The sequence below is a fragment of the Schistocerca gregaria genome, chromosome 3 (genome assembly GCF_023897955.1).
Source record: "Schistocerca gregaria isolate iqSchGreg1 chromosome 3, iqSchGreg1.2, whole genome shotgun sequence".
NCBI lineage: Eukaryota > Metazoa > Arthropoda > Insecta > Orthoptera > Acrididae > Schistocerca > Schistocerca gregaria.
Genome location: NC_064922.1, coordinates 378,043,407 through 378,062,655, shown reverse-complemented (window position 1 = coordinate 378,062,655; position 19,249 = coordinate 378,043,407). Strand labels below are relative to the sequence as shown.

The window sequence follows — 19,249 nt, the reverse complement described above, 5'->3', positions numbered from 1 at the left end:
CAATTTAGTATTGGAAGGAAGTGTGGAGGGTAAAAATTGCAGAGAAAGACCAAGAGATGAATACACTAAGCAGATTCAGAAGGCTGTAGGTTGTAGTACTTATTCGAAGATGAAGAAGCTTGCACAGGATACAGTAGCACGGAGAGCTGCATAAAACCATCTCTGGACTGAAGACAACAACAACAACATATTCTTACAATTTAATTTTTAAGCTATGTTTTTTGTAGCATATTCAGAACTGCTTTTATGGAATAGAAATAGTGCTTTGTGCTTTGTTAGAAATGCCTGTAGTTCAGTTTAAATTTTAGATGCATAGCAATGTTTATTTCCTCCAGTATCTTATTGTGTAATGTTACACCAATGTCAATTATGCTCCTTTGACACACTGTTGTTCTGTGATATTTTTTATGATTGTTTGATTTCCCTCTGGTACAATAATTGTGTTCATTTTTGTTTTGTAGTAGTTTGCCTGTTTTCAAGAGACAGTCTCTAGTGAACAAGATAGTTTCATAAATGAACAAGCTTGGGACATTCAGAACACCAAGTTCAGTGAAATGAGATTTACAGGACTCCATCATATTTAAGGCCAAAAATTATTCTTAGAACTCTTTTTTTGCATTAAAAAACCTTTAAGCTGTTTGTTGAGTGCCCCCAGAATATAAGCCCATATCAAAGCAGTGAGTGCAACTGTGCTTAATATGCCTACTGTACTGTTGTTTTTCTTGTTGTAGACTTTAATATTCTTAGACTACAACACACAGATGAGAGTTTCCTAGACAAATTATTTATGAGTGTGCTCTACTTTAAGTCTAACTGAACCTACAAACGCAAAAATTTTTTGAGACTTACAATTCTTAGGGGATATTTTTTTACTTGTGCTTGAATAGACATTTCATTAGATGAAAGAAATAAATGGAAGTTGACACACACAGTTTTTTTCTTTATTTACAATGAGTGTTTTTTTGTGAATCACTCAGAAGACTTTTCATAGAATTTTCTGCTGTTGACTGCAAGGTTTATGGACTGAATCCCATAAGCAATATGCTGGTGTCATCAGCAAATAGAATAGTTTTTTGAGGACTCACATATTGAACAATGTTGTCCACATAAATCAAGAAGAGCAGTGGACCTAAGATTGAGCCCTGCAGTACACCATGCTTTATTGGTAATTCACTAGAAAGTAAGGACTTGTTTCTTGTTTTGTTCTTACTGTTGAATTCATACTGAAGTGATACCTTCTGCCTGCAGTTTTTTAGAAACGAACACAACCAGCTATGTGCTACACCTCTTACTCCCATTCTTTCCAATTTTTCAAGCAGAATGTTATGGTTTAGGACATTGAAGGCTTTTGATAGGTCTAGAAAAATACCTGCAGCTAGCAACTTCTCACCTAGTTTTTACCAATCAAACTCAAAGACTCTTGCAGAGGGACTAATGTAAATAGAGATACTTCATCAAAACTAACAAGTAAATCCATAGGGTCCAGTCTCCATGATTTCAATCATTAAAGTGAATCCACAGAATTAGAGATACAGTATTTGGTCTTGCCAATATGCATGCACAGAACAAATTTTATGTACTTCACCAGATTTTAAGGGGATGCATCCAAATAACTAACTACAAGGCATAAGGGTATTTTCAGCAGATTATAAAATCTTGGTGAAATGGCAGCACCAAGTTGAAGCTTCTTGCCCAAATCTTACAACAATATGCTTGTTTTAAAAAGTGAATGAGTCTTGCATGTAATACTGTCCATTAAGTAATCTTCTGTAAGACCAGTTGTTCAGTAGATATCATTTTTAGGAAGTAATCACCATATGTCAAAACATTCATGCCTTTCCCCTGTCAACTGATAAAATGAGTACTACATCATCATCATACCAAAGGGAATGAATAGCTGGTCTCTTCACAGAAGAGGCGTTATCCCACAATGCACAAGCTCGATGCATTGTGAAGGGCAGTTTGCCCACTTACAATCTATCAACGTACTTAACATATATTCTTCACTCATTTGTTGGCAAATAAAAACAGCATATCTGCAGTTCTGTGGATTTTATTTGACAGCTGAAGTCTTTGAGGCTGGATCCTTCAAAATTGCTCATGACTTTTGATGTGGTATCTCTATATTTACACGGGCCCTGTGGAAGAGTTTTTGAGTTTTATTAGTGAAAATCTGCACGAGGAGTTGTTGAACCTTTGTTGCCATATGCTGACCTTTATGTATTTTCCAGTTAATGGCAAAAGTTTTGAACAGATTGATAGAGTTGCTATGGGCAGTCCTTTGTTGTCTATAGTTGACAGTTCTCACTTGAGGACTGTGAACATTGGCTGTGAAAGCAATGTGTTACTGTGGATACAATGATGACACTTGTTTTTGTCTAGTCTCAATACTGTGATGCTCTTAGCAGACTTTTAGAGCACTTCAACTGCCTTCATCTTAGCATTAAATTTACGATGAAGGTTGAAAGTGACAGAAAAGACGCTGGTACTCTTGGACATATTGTTTACCAAAAACAAACTTATATCAACTAATATCTGCATGTAAACAAATTCCACATACCGCACGAATGCAGTTAATTCTCAGGACTCTAGTACACAGAATATTTGCTGTTTCTGATGTAGACTGTCTAACACACAAACCTGCAATCTGGCATATGTGTTTAAGGAAAATTAATTATCCAAGAACTAGATTCCTTGGGCTATGGAGTTTGAATCATCCATGGAGGTGAATGTGTGGCATTTATTCCTTATGCGGGGGATGTACCCTTTAAGAAAAGAAGAACTTTTAGGACATTGCCTCTAAGAGTGTATTCCATTCACCTATTGAGATTATTGCACTACATGGCTCTGTTACGGACGATACGGGCTTAGGAAGCCTGGCATATAAAAAAATTCCATTTAAATATGGAAAGTCAAATTGCACAGTTCAGGAGAGATGCATGGATCATTACCATCACACAAGGCTATGACAGCTAGAAAAATTAGCAGTAGTGAATTGTTCAAATGGTGGACATGGATTGAAATATGACAAAAGTCTGATAAGTTGCCAGTATGTCTGATTTTCTGAACAGCATTTATAAGGAGTCAACTCAAATCAGGTTTGCAGACGACTTGATTATTAGGGATAAGCATTTTTCTCTCAGCAGGATGTGGAACTCTATATTGTCTTGCTTCAAAGCACAACAATCTTTGGTGGAGCTACCCTGAGTGTTTGAGGATAGCCTTTGTGTGATTCAAATTGTTAGCAACAGTGTCTACTATGGGTGGTGCCAGAAGCCCAGTTTTTGGAGCAGCTCTGCTGGTGGGTGTTGCACTTACCGTGTACATCATGTGGGCCTACGTAGGATGACTATTTCCAGTCTTGGCAACAGCATTCAGCAGGACTTAGCTGCAGCAGCATCTCTTCAGAAGATGACAGACACACAGGTCATCAAAACAATGAGATATGTTTAGTTTAGGATCTGGCAGCATACCCAAGGAGAATGCCAGCATGAGGTTACGTTTCATACAGGGCTATTCCAAATGATGGTCCCGTTTTCAAAAGTTTGTATGTGTTCAAGTACAAATCTAAAATGAACAAGCTTTATACCAAAGAGAAGAAGAAGTTTCAAAGTTTTTGTGGGCAGTGGCGGGTGGGCGGATGGTGCTGGTTTCAGAAGTGGCTGGTAGAGTTCATGTGGCAATAGGGTTGTCATTCCATTTCACTGTCAGCTGTAAGTGAGATGGTGACTGTGGAGCACAAGGTTTTCTGCATTCTTAAGTTCGCGAAAATTGAGTCACAAATTGTGGTGCAGTGGTCATTTTGTGCCAAATTTGGTATTCAACCACCAACTTGCAAAAGCATTAGCCATTGGTTTAAGCAATTTAAACAGACTGGGAGAGTGTGCAAAGAAAAAAGCACAGGTTGACCGCGTGTGTCAGAGGATGATGACTAATGGGTTCAAGAAAGTTTTGTGCACACTCCCAGTAACACTATAACAATAGAGCCAGTCAAGAACATGTAAAGTTTTGAGGTGGCATTTGCTGTACAAGCCCTACTGATTACAACTCCTGCAGGCTCTCAAAAACAATGACAAAGAGAAGTATCATGTATTTTGTGGTTATGTGCTAGCAAAGATGAAGGATGATGTATTTCTACAGCATATAATTTTTAGCAATGAAGCGACACTCTACCTTAGTTGAAAAGTCAACAGACACAATGTTCGCATATGGGTTTTTGAAAATCCACATTCACCATTGCAACACAAAAGAGACTCACTGAAGATCAATGTGTTCTGTGCCATATCCCGTATAGAGGTTTATAGATCATTTTTCTTAGCAGAAAGAACTGCAATGGGAATCATGTACCTGGGCATGTTGGAACAATGGCTGTTCCTTCAAGTTATGGAAGATTCCCAGGACTTCATTTTCCAATAGGATGGAGCTCCGCCCCATTGGCACCGTGATGTATGAGGCTTTTTTAATGACTCCCTTCCTCAGAACTGGATCGGTCATAGTGGACTTGAGGACTTGACCCCCCACTTCTGGTCACCGAGATCTCCTGATCTCACATCCAGTGACTATCTCTTATGGGGTTATGAAAAGGAAGCTGTCTGTCTCCCACCTCTACCAACCACTCTGAATGATCTGCAGAACCAGATCACTGCTGCCGTGCACTCAGTAACAGAAGATATGCTTTCGCATGTTTGAGACAAGTTTGGCTACCACATCGATGTTTGCTGTGCACACAACAGTGGCCACATTGAACGTTTATCACATTTCTAATTATTAAATAATTATTAAGAACAAATTAATTACAATTTATTAAATTTATTATATTGATATCAAACATTATGAAAAAACTTTGAAACTTCCTCTTTTCATTGGTATAAGGCTTGTTCATTTTGGATTTGTACTTGATCAAATACAAAGTTTTGAAAATAGGTCAATCATTTAGAATAACTGTATATTCTCTCCCAGGTCATTAACATACAATATGATGAGATAGTGTTCTGGCTCACTTTGCTGGAGGGCATGCTTGAATCTACTCCCACCTCTTCAAATTACTATCTATCCATGATAACATGCTACAGCCTACCTACAGGATACAATCAATCCAGTCACAAATTTCAAGTTAAAGTCTTGAGCTGTATTGTATTTCTTACTGTATGTACTACTATAAATTGTTTTTATTTTTATAACTTTACTTTTCAGTTTTTTCTTTTTCTTGTCTACTTTCTGTGACTTATGTGGAGATTCACTCCATCATCAAATTGCTTTGGCTCAAATGTACCCATGAAACCTGTTGTATTAAATTTACTTAGACCCTATCTGCACGGTGTTGGTGCAACGTCAGTGGAGGCGGGAGTTTGAAACAGAACCACCAACCCACCTAACAATTAAATGCATAATTGACAAGTCTGAATTGCATGGAACAATTTGTGATATTCACAAAGGAAGATTAGGAAGACAGCATACAGCCACAAGTCCTACTTCATCAGCTCTCGAGTTGGAAACATTTGTTAATTCTCCACAAAAGTCTTCTACATAACGTGCATGTGAAGTGGGGATTAGCATTACAAGTGTACAAAGAATTCTAAAAGCTGCAAATTGGAAAATTTACATTCCACGATTACTACGCACGATTAATGATGACGATCCTGATCACTGAATGCAATTTTTTGAATGATATCAACAAATGGTAACTGATGACAAACAGTTTGTGACGAGGGTAGTGTGGATTGGTGAGGCACAATTTAACTTAATGGAACCATGGATTGGCATAACAGTGTGTACTGTGCACTGTAAAATCCACATGTTTATGTGGATAAAGCAGTCAAATTACGAGGGGTTCATGTGTGGTGTGGACTATCATCTAGGGGCTTAGTAGAACCCTTTTTCTTTGATGATACTGTCACTGGAGAAGTGTACCTGGAAATTTTACACACATCAATTTTGCCAGGTATATGTATGCTTTATGGAGCTGATGAAGAGACCATCTACCAACATGACAGGCACCACCACACTACCACCTAGCCTATCTGTACAAGCTTTCCTGAACGACAATTTTCCGGGGCACTGGATTGGACAAAGAGGGCCCATTGAGTTTCCTCCACAGTTGCCAGATCTAACACCTATGGACTTTTACTTGTGGGGAACTTTGAATGATAAATTCGATCGACGTAAGCCATGCATGCTGGAGGATTTTGTCAGGAGATTACAGCAACATGTGCAGCGATCTCCACTGAAACACTGACTGATGTAGTTGTGGTGACCACTTGTCATTTTGTTATATGTATAACCACCAATGGTGAATATTTTTAACATTTAGAGTAGATGTGTGTTAAAATGAAGGTTATACAAAATATGTGATCAATTATTAAATGTAAGATAAACACATAAGTAATACTTTTCACTCTGGCGAACTCTGTATTACAATGGGGATCTTCAGTAATAGCTAGTGGTGTGGATGTGCAGCTTATACATTCCTAGTATGATATCCACACTTTCAGGGAATTTTGAAGAGGTCTCTGCATATTTTTGTGGTCATAGCATTAACTGTGACGTATTCTGTAATCTATGATCCAATCCACAGGCTATAGTTGTGCCTTCTCATTACAGAATCTATGACAATACAAAAATAATAGTCACTTATTACTGGAAGGTGAATACTTTCTCTTTCTGATACTTTTCATTAATTATTATGTGAACGTATATTTAAAAATTGCAACAGCTATTTCTGGACTTTTTAACTGCATAATTTAAACCAGGTACTAATTTAAATCAAGTTATAATTTGAATGAAAAGTCGGACCTGACATATAATGAGTTAATGTTGGCTACATTGCAATCTGACTAATTTAAATTTTTTATGTGTAAGAAAAACAATAAAATTATAGTATCAGGCAGAGTAACGATGACTTAGTCACTTACACATAAACATTTTTAATTCATACTCTAACATCTAGTAAGCAAGACAAATAAAGGAAGCCGATAATCAAAAATAATTAATACTACCATATAGCCAATATCTGATATGAAAAAATGTTATTATGTTACTTCATAGTGTCACACTAGAACTGTCTCATAATATAAAGGTATGCTAATGTGAGATTTTTAACTGTCTCTACCTCTTCTTACTCAAAATGAGAATTCCAAGATAATTTAATGTTCACATATCAACCTTACTAAGCATACAATTCACATGTAAAATGCTCTTATGCTGAATTGTGATACACCATTATGCAGTACAAGAGGAGGACACTGGTAGATGTGGGGCCTGAATGATCACTGCATGGAAGGGAAGGTGCAGCTTGGCAGCTGAAGTCCATGCACAAACACGTACCTCAGTCAACTTATAAGATACAATTAGTGAGTTTGTAAATGATCATATTAATGCCAGAATGGCAGAGATCCTGATGTTCCTAAAACATATTTCATATTTGAGTTAAAAAGGACTTTACTTTAGTATGTGTGAATTCCTCCCATTGTGCAAGTAATAACAATTACTTAATGCAATAATTAATACAATATGTACTTATTTCAATAACAAAATATCTTACCAATTTATCATTGCTCATCCTAAAAAGTTCCTTAAACTGTAGAAGTTCATATGTTAACCATTTGTAGAATATTCTATACATATTTAGTATATATGATGTAAATAAAATAGAAAGAAACTTCCACATGGGAAAAATATATTAAAAACAAAGATTCCAAGACTTACCAAGCGGGAAAGCGCCGGCAGACAGGCACAATGAACAAAACACACAAACACACACACAGAATTACTAGCTTTCGCAACCGATGGTTGCTTCTTCAGGAAGGAGAGGGAAAGACGAAAGGATGTGGGTTTTAAGGGAGAGGGTAAGGAGTCATTCCAATCCCGGGAGCGGAAAGACTTCCCTTAGGGGAAAAAAAAGGACAGGTGTACACTCGCACACACACACACACACACACACACACACACACACATATCCATCCGCACATACACAGACACAAGCAGACATCATGCCTGCCTTAGAGCGAGCACTGCCGCCGCTATCAGTAGGCAGACAGTCATCGCCCATTGATTCTATAGGTTCATCGACCACCTTGTTAAGATGGCCGGGAGGGGGAGTTTCCTCCGCCAGTGAATGGCCAGATGTTAGGCTACAAGCGGTGCAGCCAGGCAAAATGGATGATGGCCTGGGGCGGCAACTGCTGGGTGGCACAGGAGAAGAAGTGCGCCGTGGGGGGAAAAGGAGAACTGTGCTTCCTATGAGCCTTCTTGGAAGGTCGTTTTGTGGAAGTACTGGTCAATGGCTGAGAGTTCGAGGTACGTAGGAAGTCTGCACGGGAAGTTTCCTTCTTGAAGGCCCATGCATCTGACTTCTGGGTCTTCATCTTGGCAGAAACTGATGAAGGTGCTTGTGTCTGAGGGGTGACGGGAGGAAGAGGAGACGTCGACCGGACGATCTTAGCACTGGCCAAACGGACGACCGTAGTGCTGAAGGTCAGGTCGCACGTTTGCGTAGCCACCTTCCTGGTAGTCTGAGGAGAGGTGAGGACAGTACTGTATTTCCCCACTGGGAGCAGCGTGGGCTTCCTACTTGCAAATAACTTGCAAGTAGCCGAGGTGGACACTTTCTCTTTGACCCGAATTTCCTGTATACAGTGTTCTTCCTTGTAGAGGGGCAGTTGCGGGAGGATGCTGCATGGTCACCCTGACAGTTCACACAACGAGGAGACGGAGGTGGACAGTCATCCTCATGGGCACCCCTGCCACAAGTGACACATTTAGCCGCATTGAAACAAGACTGGCGAGTGTGATTAAAATGCTGACACTGGTAGCAGTGCATAGGTGTCAGGACATAGGGGCGAACAGAAATAACCTTGTAGCCCGCTTTCATGCGCGACGGCAGCTGAACACTTTCAAAGGTCAAGAAAAGTGTCCGGGTTGGTACAAGGTCAGTGTTGACCTTTTTCATGACCCTATGGACAGCCGTCATGCCCTGCTCAGCGAGGAAAGACTGAATCTCCTCGTCAGTCAATCCGTCGAGTGATCTAGTATATACCAAACCACGAGACTAATTCAAAGTGTGGTGAGCCTCCACCCAGACAGGGAACGTGTACAGGAGTGTGGCCCGAAGCAGTTTTTGTGCCTGAAAGGCGCTCTCAGTTTCTAGTAACAAGGTACCGTTACACAACCTGGTATGAGACTTGACTGATCCGGCTATGGCATCTACGCCTCTCTGGATAACGAAAGGGTTGACAGAGGAAAAATCCTTTCCATTCTTAGATCGAGAAACTACGAGGAACTGTGGGGCAGGCAGTAGTACTTTTGTCACTGGTGGCTGGTCAAGTTTCCGTTTGTGGGCAGAAGTCGAGAGACAAGAAGAAGAGAAATCCATTGCGGAGGAATCCCCCATGATTGCCAGCATCTCCAATGGTGCTCCTTCCTTGTGGGGACCCTCTCAGAGGGCACTCCCGCCTTAGGTGAATGTTTACACCTCAGGTCACACCTCCCGAGAAACGGACAGAGGGACCAATCGGCATGGTCGGAAGGTGTCAGCTCAGGCAATCACCCCTCCCTGGGCCTGGCCTTTACCAGGGGGTACGTGCGTGCCTTACTTGTCTACCCAGGGCAGAGAATTATGCGTTACCCCGTCACCAGCTACGCGTGCGAACGCGTGGGTCGGCCGTCAGGCACGCACAGGGAGGAAGGAAGAAGAGGAAAAAGATGGGAGAGAGGGAGAGAAAGGACAGACTGTCTCAAATGCCGAGGCGGAGACCAGAGAAGGCAAGGAGAAGAAGGCAAGGTAAAGAGTAAGTAAGACAGTGAGATGGAGAAGAACAAAGAAAGGAACCAACGAAAGGAAGGAAGAAACCAGAAGTGAAAAACCAAAATGACCGCAAATATAGGTCGTGGAACCGTCCGTCTTCGGACGCAGGCGCTAACTACCCCCTTGAGGGGGAGGGACTCTTTTTAGTTGCCTCTTACGACAGGCAGGAGTACCTCGGTCTTATTCTAACCCCCAGACACGCAGGGGGGTATGAGCAGTTGCTCAACCTCGAAATTCAAGTTTTCTCATCTACTGCCTAACTGTCATAGTACTTACTGGATCTTGATGCAGTTTGGAATTCCTGTGTGATAATCTGGATAGATGTCTGCCTATTACACATTACAACCCTCTTCAACTGACAGTGGTCTCTGTCAATCAACAGACGAGGTTGATCTGTACACTTTTGTGCTGTACATGTCCCTTCACATTTCCACTTCACTATCGCATTGGGAACATCTTGGTTTGCTTGATAATAGCCGCTCACCTATGATTATATTTTCTCCATGATGGTAAGAATGAATACAGTTTTCATGAACTTTCCCAAAATTTTAGTTACAAGAGCAAACTTGTTAGCCGGCAGGCATTCACTTTGGATTGATTGAAATGGAGAAATATGAGAAACTCCTGAAATCTGTCTCTTGGCATAATGTCCTTGATGAAAGAAGGTCCTAAGAATGTGATCAAAGATTATGTGCAAACATACATTTTGTACAAGCAAATATGACTGTCATCAGTTTTCTCATTTCCTCAAGTGACATGGTACAACATTGATGTTTATTACTTTTGAGTATTTTATTCTACATATTTCTTTATGAGATATCAAAAATAAGTGCTGGTATCAGAGTTGTCTACTTGTTGGCAAGTGGAAGTCATGGGACCTCCTCTCTCTTTTAGAACATTCAGAGTAGACCTTCTTCCACAAGATGAAAAACTTGCAAACTTCCACTGGAACTATCCCTAGCAACCATATTTCTAGAGGCATTCAGCTGGGTATGCTGTAGGTTGGAAGTAGATTAGCATCTGCATCCTCCTCCATTAATCATTCCCTGTTCGCGTTGTCTTCATTTTTATTTTCATTTGTCTCTGGTATAAAATCTTTATCTTCATTGTAAAAGTCAGTTTTCAATTGAATGTCAAAAGCTTCTAAGAAATATAAGTTTTCTTCACCAGAAAGTCCACGCTAACGATATATGTTCAAAAATATCTTTCATGGATAAAGAATATTACCTACATAACACATTACAAACTGTGGCAGATTGGAATGTGCATGTGCCAAGATGCAACAATGATCAGTAACAACCCTGTTTATTGTTGGATAATTTACATATATTCAGAAGAGAGATTTCAATAGTGTCCAACTGACTCCTTTTGCCATACTGTGTACATCAAATCAAATGCCCAAGAAAATATGAATATTTTCTAAATCCTAAAATCTCTACATATAAAAGGCAATGTCCACAGTGACTGTCTGACAGACTGCCTCATCATGACCCAGCCCAAACTGCTAAGCATAGTAAGTTTGAAATGTGGAGATGTGGATCTTATACTGCAGGTGTTGTTTAAGAAGGGATTTTTCCAAATTCCAACCCTAAGAGAGTGGAATAGGGGATGAAGGTTATTAAGGCAATTTTGAAGCAAGACCTACAAAAATTGGTATTTGGTTTCTTGGTCAGAAATAAAGGAATAAATGTTTCAGTATTTTTAGAAATTTAATCCTTTGGGGGTTAGCTGATGAAAGATTTTTTTAAAAAAATATATCATTATCAAAGAACTACTAGTATTGCTATTTGACTTCCTGATTACAAATAAAATAATACATGTTTCAGTGTTTTTGGAAACTGAACCCCTAACTGAGTGAAATAGAGGACAAGATTTTTTATGAAAATATTTTATTATGAAAGCATTTTGAAACATAAACCTATGAAAATTTAAATTTGGCTTCTCAGTTAGAAACAAAAAAAATGTGTCTCACTGTTTTTGGAAAGTCAACCCCAATGGGGGTGAAACAGGGGATGAAAGTTTTTCTGTAAATATTTCATTGTTCAAGCATATTTATGGTTCAAATGTTAACAGCTTGTCAGTATGACCAATAATTCATCTCAATAGACGTTAAAAGCCAATAGTTTCTAACTAGAGTGCAAAAAAAGAAATAGTTGCATTCACAGAGCAGCAACCAAAGCAATCTTACCATGCTTTCTGAGAAGAAAATCTCATAAGACAAAAAAGGAGCAAAAACATAGCTTAGAACACAAAGTCACATACTGCTATACTGAAAATGTAAAATGAAGGACAGTGGTCACAGGGAAATTATGTGCCAGCTCCTCACAACCTGTTCAGCAATGTTACATAAAAATAAAATTTTCTTCTCCTTATTGTGCATCTTTTGAAAGTAGTACAGCCATGGAAAATACTTGCAGTCATGTTTTCCCCCTCTTTTATTCTGTTTCCTGCAGTTCCCTCAAGCACAATTTTCAATAAATTTTTTGCTTCCTTGTTTGCCTCTTTTGACGTAAATTTAATGGCACTGCATATAATCACATGTGTCTAATTATGAAGTTCCTCTATAACTGCAGTGTGCAAAGACTGCTATACAGTGAAGAGGTAGCAATGAGAATGCTCGAAGTGTACAGGCCAGTGTGCACCCATCAACTGAGGTGCTCACATCTTTGGAACAATGTGTACTCACCCAACACACCGGACAAAAATGTGTTTCTGTGGAGATGCCTTCTAATTTAGCATGAGCTCTATGTGACTGTCCAACAAAACACTACTCAAAATGAAACTCATATTTTGGCCTTGAAAAACAATTTTCAGTGATTTCCAGTCACTGAGCTGCCTAAACCAAGAATTATGCTCTCTATGAAGCCCAAATGTAAACTGAGATTAGGACATCACCCCAACCACTAGGCTTGTTTGCGAAATCTGTTATCAGTGCCTCATACATACCTTTTGAATACTTTATGGAAAACAGTAAATGTATTTCTTATTGGTGGCCTATTGGGGACAAACAGACTGATGTCAAAATTTCTTTCAAGTTACATCAAAAGCTATGAGAAGTGGCTCAGGCATTTGAGTCTTGGGAAAGAATAGCTGACCTAACATAAGAGGAGTGGCTCAGGCATTTGAGTCTTGGGAAAGAATAGCTGACCTAACATAAATTTCCAAGTTTAGACAAAAAGGTATATTCTTACTTCCATGTATGGGCATTACATTAACATTAGTTGAATCATGAACTAGAGAAACCCATAGCTTCTGCCCTGTTTATCCTAGAGAAGTTTTTGAGAATATAGTGCATTACTAACCCAAGAAGTGAAACATTATGTACCTGCAACTTATAGGCCTTCTGGTTATCTGTAATTCAATGAACACCAGAATGAAGAAAAAAAGTACACAAGATTAAAACTGAATGTTCACCTGCTGAAAGCATTGCTCCACCACTAAACTCCATACTTCTTATAGCTTCTGCCCTGTAGTAAGCACTAAGCACTGCCTGTTGTGGTGTTAAGCAACCATCTGCAAAACCTGCTGCAATTTCTCCAAGTGAATGTCCAATGATGCCATCTGCCTGCACACCAACTGCTCTCAGTAGAGTGACTAAGCATATCTGGAAAACACAAAATAGGATTCTGAAGATTCTTTAGTACCTAAGATTAGGCTGTTCTATCTGACTGAGTACAAACAATGTTAAATTACTTTCTAACTGTTTCAACTGTAAAAGACATGAAAATGTTACACTGTGGGAACATGGAACCTATGTTGGTGTGATAGGCAATGTTGCTGGATGATTGAAGTTGAGCACTTCTATGAGGAGAAGGAAGAAGGAGATCAGTATTTAATGTCCCATTGACAATAAGGTTATTAGAGATGGAGCACAAATTTGCATCAGGGAAGGATGGAGAAGGAAATCACCCATGCACTTTCAAAGGAGCCAAACCAGGATTTGTCTGAAGTGGTTAAGGGAAATCCCAGAAAGCCTCAATCATTAAGGCCAGATGCAAGTTTGATCTGTCATCCTTCCAAATGTGAGTCCAGTGTGCTAACACCTGCATCACCTTGCTCAGTAGCACTTACATGTTGCAGCTTTGTGTAAATGAGTCATTAAGAAGAGAATTTGGGCAGTAAAACTAACTTAAGTGTTCTATAACTGCAACAAAGACCTAGTATTCAGGTACTCTTTAATGAAGACTATAAAAACAGATTTTCTTCCACCATGTATCAAGAAAAAGCACCATGACCCATATAATGTCAGAAAAGAATACAAAACACTATGTGTGGCAGAAGATGATCTGCAAGTATTCACACCATATCTAAAATTGTGCAGAGGATGTACGCTTTTGCTTGGCCACTCCTAAGGTGATGAGTTCAAACAAAATTTTACTAGAGGAAAGAATTTATTAATTTTTGATGGTAACTATCTTTGCTTGAAACTGTGCATTCCTTTTGTTGAAAAACATATTGGCATGAGTAGAAAAATTATAAATATGCAAAAAGCACACCGACTGTATTGCAGTTATTATTGTGATCACAATGCATTCGATCTCATGATAGTACTATTCAGTCTTTAGTGTTTGTCTTTTGTCATTGTAATGGAATTGAGTTTGTAAAATTTTGTGAAAATATCAAACAGAAATGTGGTATTGAACGAACAATGAGAAAACTACAACCATACATTTATTTAGCAGGTAAAGGTACTTGGACACTATAGGGACAACAGAACATATTTTCTACTGCTGACTTCAATAAAAGAGGAGTACAAAAATTAATTCTTTTTTACTTTCCTTCCCTGTTAGAATTAATAAGTGCCAAAATAGTAATGTGCTTACTTGACGTGCACTTTCTCTTAGGCCTACTAAAATTTATGCAACTTGTAGAATGAACTGTCTGACTTATGGGAGTCATTACAGTTCATTGTGATTTGTTGCATTTTTGAAAAATTTTAATAATATTGTTTATTGAGGGAAGGGAATTTACGAGATCTAATTCTGTATATGCTTAGGTATATTTTAAACATGTCAGATGCTATACAAAGCATGTCAATGCTACATGGTGCATCTTAAATCCTTAACAAATATCTTAAAGAATGCGAATATGGTCACATTAAAAATGTATTAACTTTCAAAAATGGATATATGATTGTGCACTGATGATAAATTCTTCCTGTAAAACATCCTATTCTCTGCTGAACCAAAATGCTTTTGGGATGGGCATCACATTCATACCTAAGCAACAGAATTTAAGCTAATAAGACAATCCCATGATATATGGTATTGGACAGAGGTCCATGTCGTGAAACAGAAAAATAATTTGAAATGGATCACATCTTTGTTACTGAGAGAAATATAGTCTTACACAGTATTGTGTACAGCAGATTTTATTGTTTGTCTAGACTGCTTTAATATTTAAAACGAGCAGCTTTGGTTCCACATGAACCATCCTCAAACCTGTAGATAAAAATAAAACAACTAACCAATGTACAAGGTGTTTGGGAATTCTCATTACAAACTTCTAGGACTTGTTGATGGGAGTGAGTAAATAACCCATACACAGAAACATACCATTTCTGTTCTATGATGATTTCAATTCAGACAGGTAACACGTCGGCATCTGATGAGTGAAAGAGAAAAGTTTCAGAGTTGCCTGTCTTTGTACATAATAGGTTAGACAGCATGATATGTACTATGTCAGATGGTCACCTGATGCCACTTAATGTCTACCATGCTGCAAGACTCCTACAGAGAAAGAGGAAGATCTGCTGGGACAAGTTATGGTCACTGAACTAGATGGAGAGTGTGTACCAGAACAGGCTTCACAGGTACAATATCTATAACTACATTGGTGGGCACCACATTCAGTTGCTGTATGTACAGTATGCTGGGTTCTTTTTTATTTTGAAATAATGTATACACATAAAATTTAAGTGTTAATAGAAACAAATGTGCTTAAGTGATAAATGGACATTTTGTTATATTTCCATTCAAATTGTTAGCTAATAATTGCACTGTGTCATGCCTAATTCAATTTTTTGAGTAGAAGTGGATGAGTTAAACATCTGAATTGGAACCATCATAGAACAGAAATGGTATGTTTCTGGGCATGTGTTCTTATCCAAAATATTATGTACTCACTCCCCTCTATTAGTTCTAGAAGTCTGTAATGGGAATTTTTCAACACTCTGTATAATCTATGAAGATTTTTGTTTTGGTTAATTGCACGTGTCAAAACTGTGAAAGGAATAAATCAAAAACTTGAAATATTAAAAAGAAATTAACACATTACAAAACTTAATGGAAGAGAATATGACAATATTATTCGTCACTCTACCAGGTTACCATATTAAACAAAGTTGCTAATTTGTACTGTTACACTGGTAATGATGTCACTGCAGTGAGAATGGTTACTAAAGTTAATAAATCCATCTAGAAGGCGAGGAGAATGTTTTTGCTAGAAAGAGTAGATAAGCAGTCATTAGCACTGCACTTGAATGAAAGGATATTATTTAGTTCTAATATTATGGACATAGATGAATTTTGGACAAAATTTAAACTAAATGGAAATCATGGCAAGTAAGTCGAAAGTGGGTTAAGGATGGAAAAGACCCACCACAGTTTAATAAAAAAATTCAGAAAATGCTGAAGAAGTAGAGAATGTTGCACTCTAAGATCAAATAAGAAAATACAAATAGTAATGGATGCAACTTATTAGAAATTTGTGCACCTGTAAAAAGATCGATTTGTGAAGCATACAACTTCCACTGTCACACCTTAGAAAAAGATCTTGCTGAGAATCCTAGAAAATTCTGGTCCTAATGTAAAATTACTAACTGGGTCAAAGACTTCTATCCAATCAGTCATCGATCAGTCTGATGTGACAATAGAAGACAGCAAAGGAAAGCTGAAGTTTTAAATTTCGTGTTTAAGAAATCATTCATGCATAAGAATCATACAAACATACTGTCATCTGACCATTGCACAGGCTCCCATGTGGAGGACATAGTACCAGGTATTCCTGGCATAGAGAAGTAACAGAAAGAGCTGAAAACAAATAACTCAACAGGTTCAGATGGAATCCCAGTTTGGTTTTACTGAGAGTGCTCTATGGCAGTAGCTCATTACTTAACCTGCATTTATCAAGATTCTCTTGCTCAGCACAAAGTCCAAAGTAACTTGAAAAAAGCACAAGTGACTCCTATTTATAAGAAGGATAAAAGAATGGCCTGCAAAATTACAGAATATAGGTCTGCTGTAAAATATTTGAACATATCCTGAGCCCAAATATAATAAATTTACTTGAGATGCAAAAGCTTCTGTCCACAAGTCAGCATGAATTTGGAAAGCATAGCTTGTGCAACACCCAGCTTCTCATATATTCTCATGAACTATGGATGAAGGGTAACAAGCAGATCCCATATTCCTAGAATTCTGAAAATCACTCAAATGGTTCCCCACTCAAGACTGTTAACGAAGGTCCAAACATAGATTCACGAAAATGTTAGTGACTTGAAGACATCTTAAGTAATAGAACCCAGTATATTTTCCTCAACAGCAAGCATTCAATAGAGACAAGGTAATTGTCAAGGATGTCTCAGGGAAGTTTGATAGGACTGTGATTATTCTCTTCATAAATAAATTATCTGTTGTTACTAATAGGTTTGTTCAACATGTGAGTACTGTGGAGATACTTTGTGAACTCAAATGTGAATCTATGAAGGAAAGAGACATTCTTTCTGCAAAACAAGTTACCATGAAAAGGCAGATTTCTGTACCTTACATCCCTGGAAAAAGAATTTCAACAGCCAGGATGTTAAGAAGTGTCTTGCAGATTGTACCATAATTACTTTAACCCAAACTAAAAGAAGCAGACTGCATGAAAGAGACCTTTGCACTGATTGACTCTTAAGATTTCCAGCTATTCATTGAGGAAATCATGCATGCTGTGTTTTGTAGTGGCAACAGCATCAAAACTGGACAGTGAATCATTGGAATCAAGTCCTGTTTACAGATGAATCATGCTTCAGTTCACACCCAGGGAGAATAAGAATGCTCATATGAAGGTGACAAGGTGATGCACAAACACTTAGGAATGTACAGGAGATCCACAAATTTCAAGGAGCTTTCATCATGGTCTGCGGACGAATAATGCCCAATTCAAAAATTGACCCAGTGGAACACAGTGAGCAAATCTTTATACTTAAGCATTTTGCAACCTCTGGTGCTTCCAATCAATGAAGAGTATGTGTCTGAATTTCTCCACATACATGATAATGCCAGACCACGTGCTGTCAATGCAGTGTCTGAATCACATGAAAGATGCAATATTCAAGTGCTACCATGGCCAGCTCAGTCTGCTAATCTAAGCACTTTAGCGCACCTTTGGAATATTTTGCAAAGAAACGTTTTGGGAGATGCAGACCACATCCATTATATGGATCAGCTGTACATTCAGCATATACATCACTGGCAGAATACTTCTCAAGATGAGCTCTCACCTCTCATCTCATCAATGTCAAGGAGGTGCCGAATTTTGTGTAGCTCAAGAGGAGGTGCTACCACTTACTAATGTTAAAAATATACTAACAATAGAGATTAATAATGTTTTATGAACTTCACAATTCTATAACCATTTACAATTCTCGTGAAACGTAACTTATTCTGAAATCATTGAATATTGTTACAAAGTTATGTAATGAAATGTCAAAAAAGTTATCTAATGATATGTTACAAGGAGTAGACAAAACTATGGAAAAACCATGTCTAATACAGTGTAGGAAAACATTTAGCATTCAGAACAGTTTCCAGTCATCTTAGAAAGGATAAATATAGATCCTGTACCATTTTCAAGCGAATCTCGCACCATTCTTCATACAAAATAGTGGCAAGCTCATGTAACAATGATAGACTGGATGGTGATCAAACACTCTCCTCTGTAAAGTATACCACATAGGCTCAATAACATTAAGACCTGAGGACGAGGTGGTCAGGGAAGATGCAATAATTCATCCTCATGCTCATAAAACCAGTCCTGGATGATGGGCACATTATCATATTGAAACACGGCATCACCATTGAGGAACAAGTACTGTACCATGGAATGGACCTGTTCACCCAAAATGGTCACATAAACCTTGGCAGTAATGTGACATTGCAGAGTAACCATGGGACCAATTGAAAACGACAATATGGCTGCCCAAATCACCACTGAACACCCTCCACGTTTCACTCTTTACACATGCAGTCGGTATAGCACGCTTTGAAAAGTAACAGCTCATTGCCCACACAATTTTAAAGTTAATTTGGATTGCATGATTAACTGTTGTTTCTTTAGATAGAGCCCATATAAGTAATTTGACTGTTGGAGCTCTGTTAACATAATTTATAACAATTTCATGTAAAAGTAATCACTGATATTACTTCCAGTCACCAACTCTGTTTATCATACTGTCAGTTCCCT

General features: G+C 38.3%; 1 protein-coding gene across 1 annotated transcript in view; it reads right to left on the bottom strand.

Annotated features, from left to right (window-relative positions):
* LOC126353900 (fatty acid synthase-like) overlaps positions 1-19,249 on the bottom strand; it is a 445,172-nt gene that overhangs the window by 216,568 nt on the left and 209,355 nt on the right. The window contains exon 11 of the mRNA XM_050003124.1: positions 13,217-13,406. Within this exon, the coding sequence (XP_049859081.1) occupies positions 13,217-13,406 (190 nt within the window). The remainder of the gene's footprint in view (positions 1-13,216; positions 13,407-19,249) is intronic.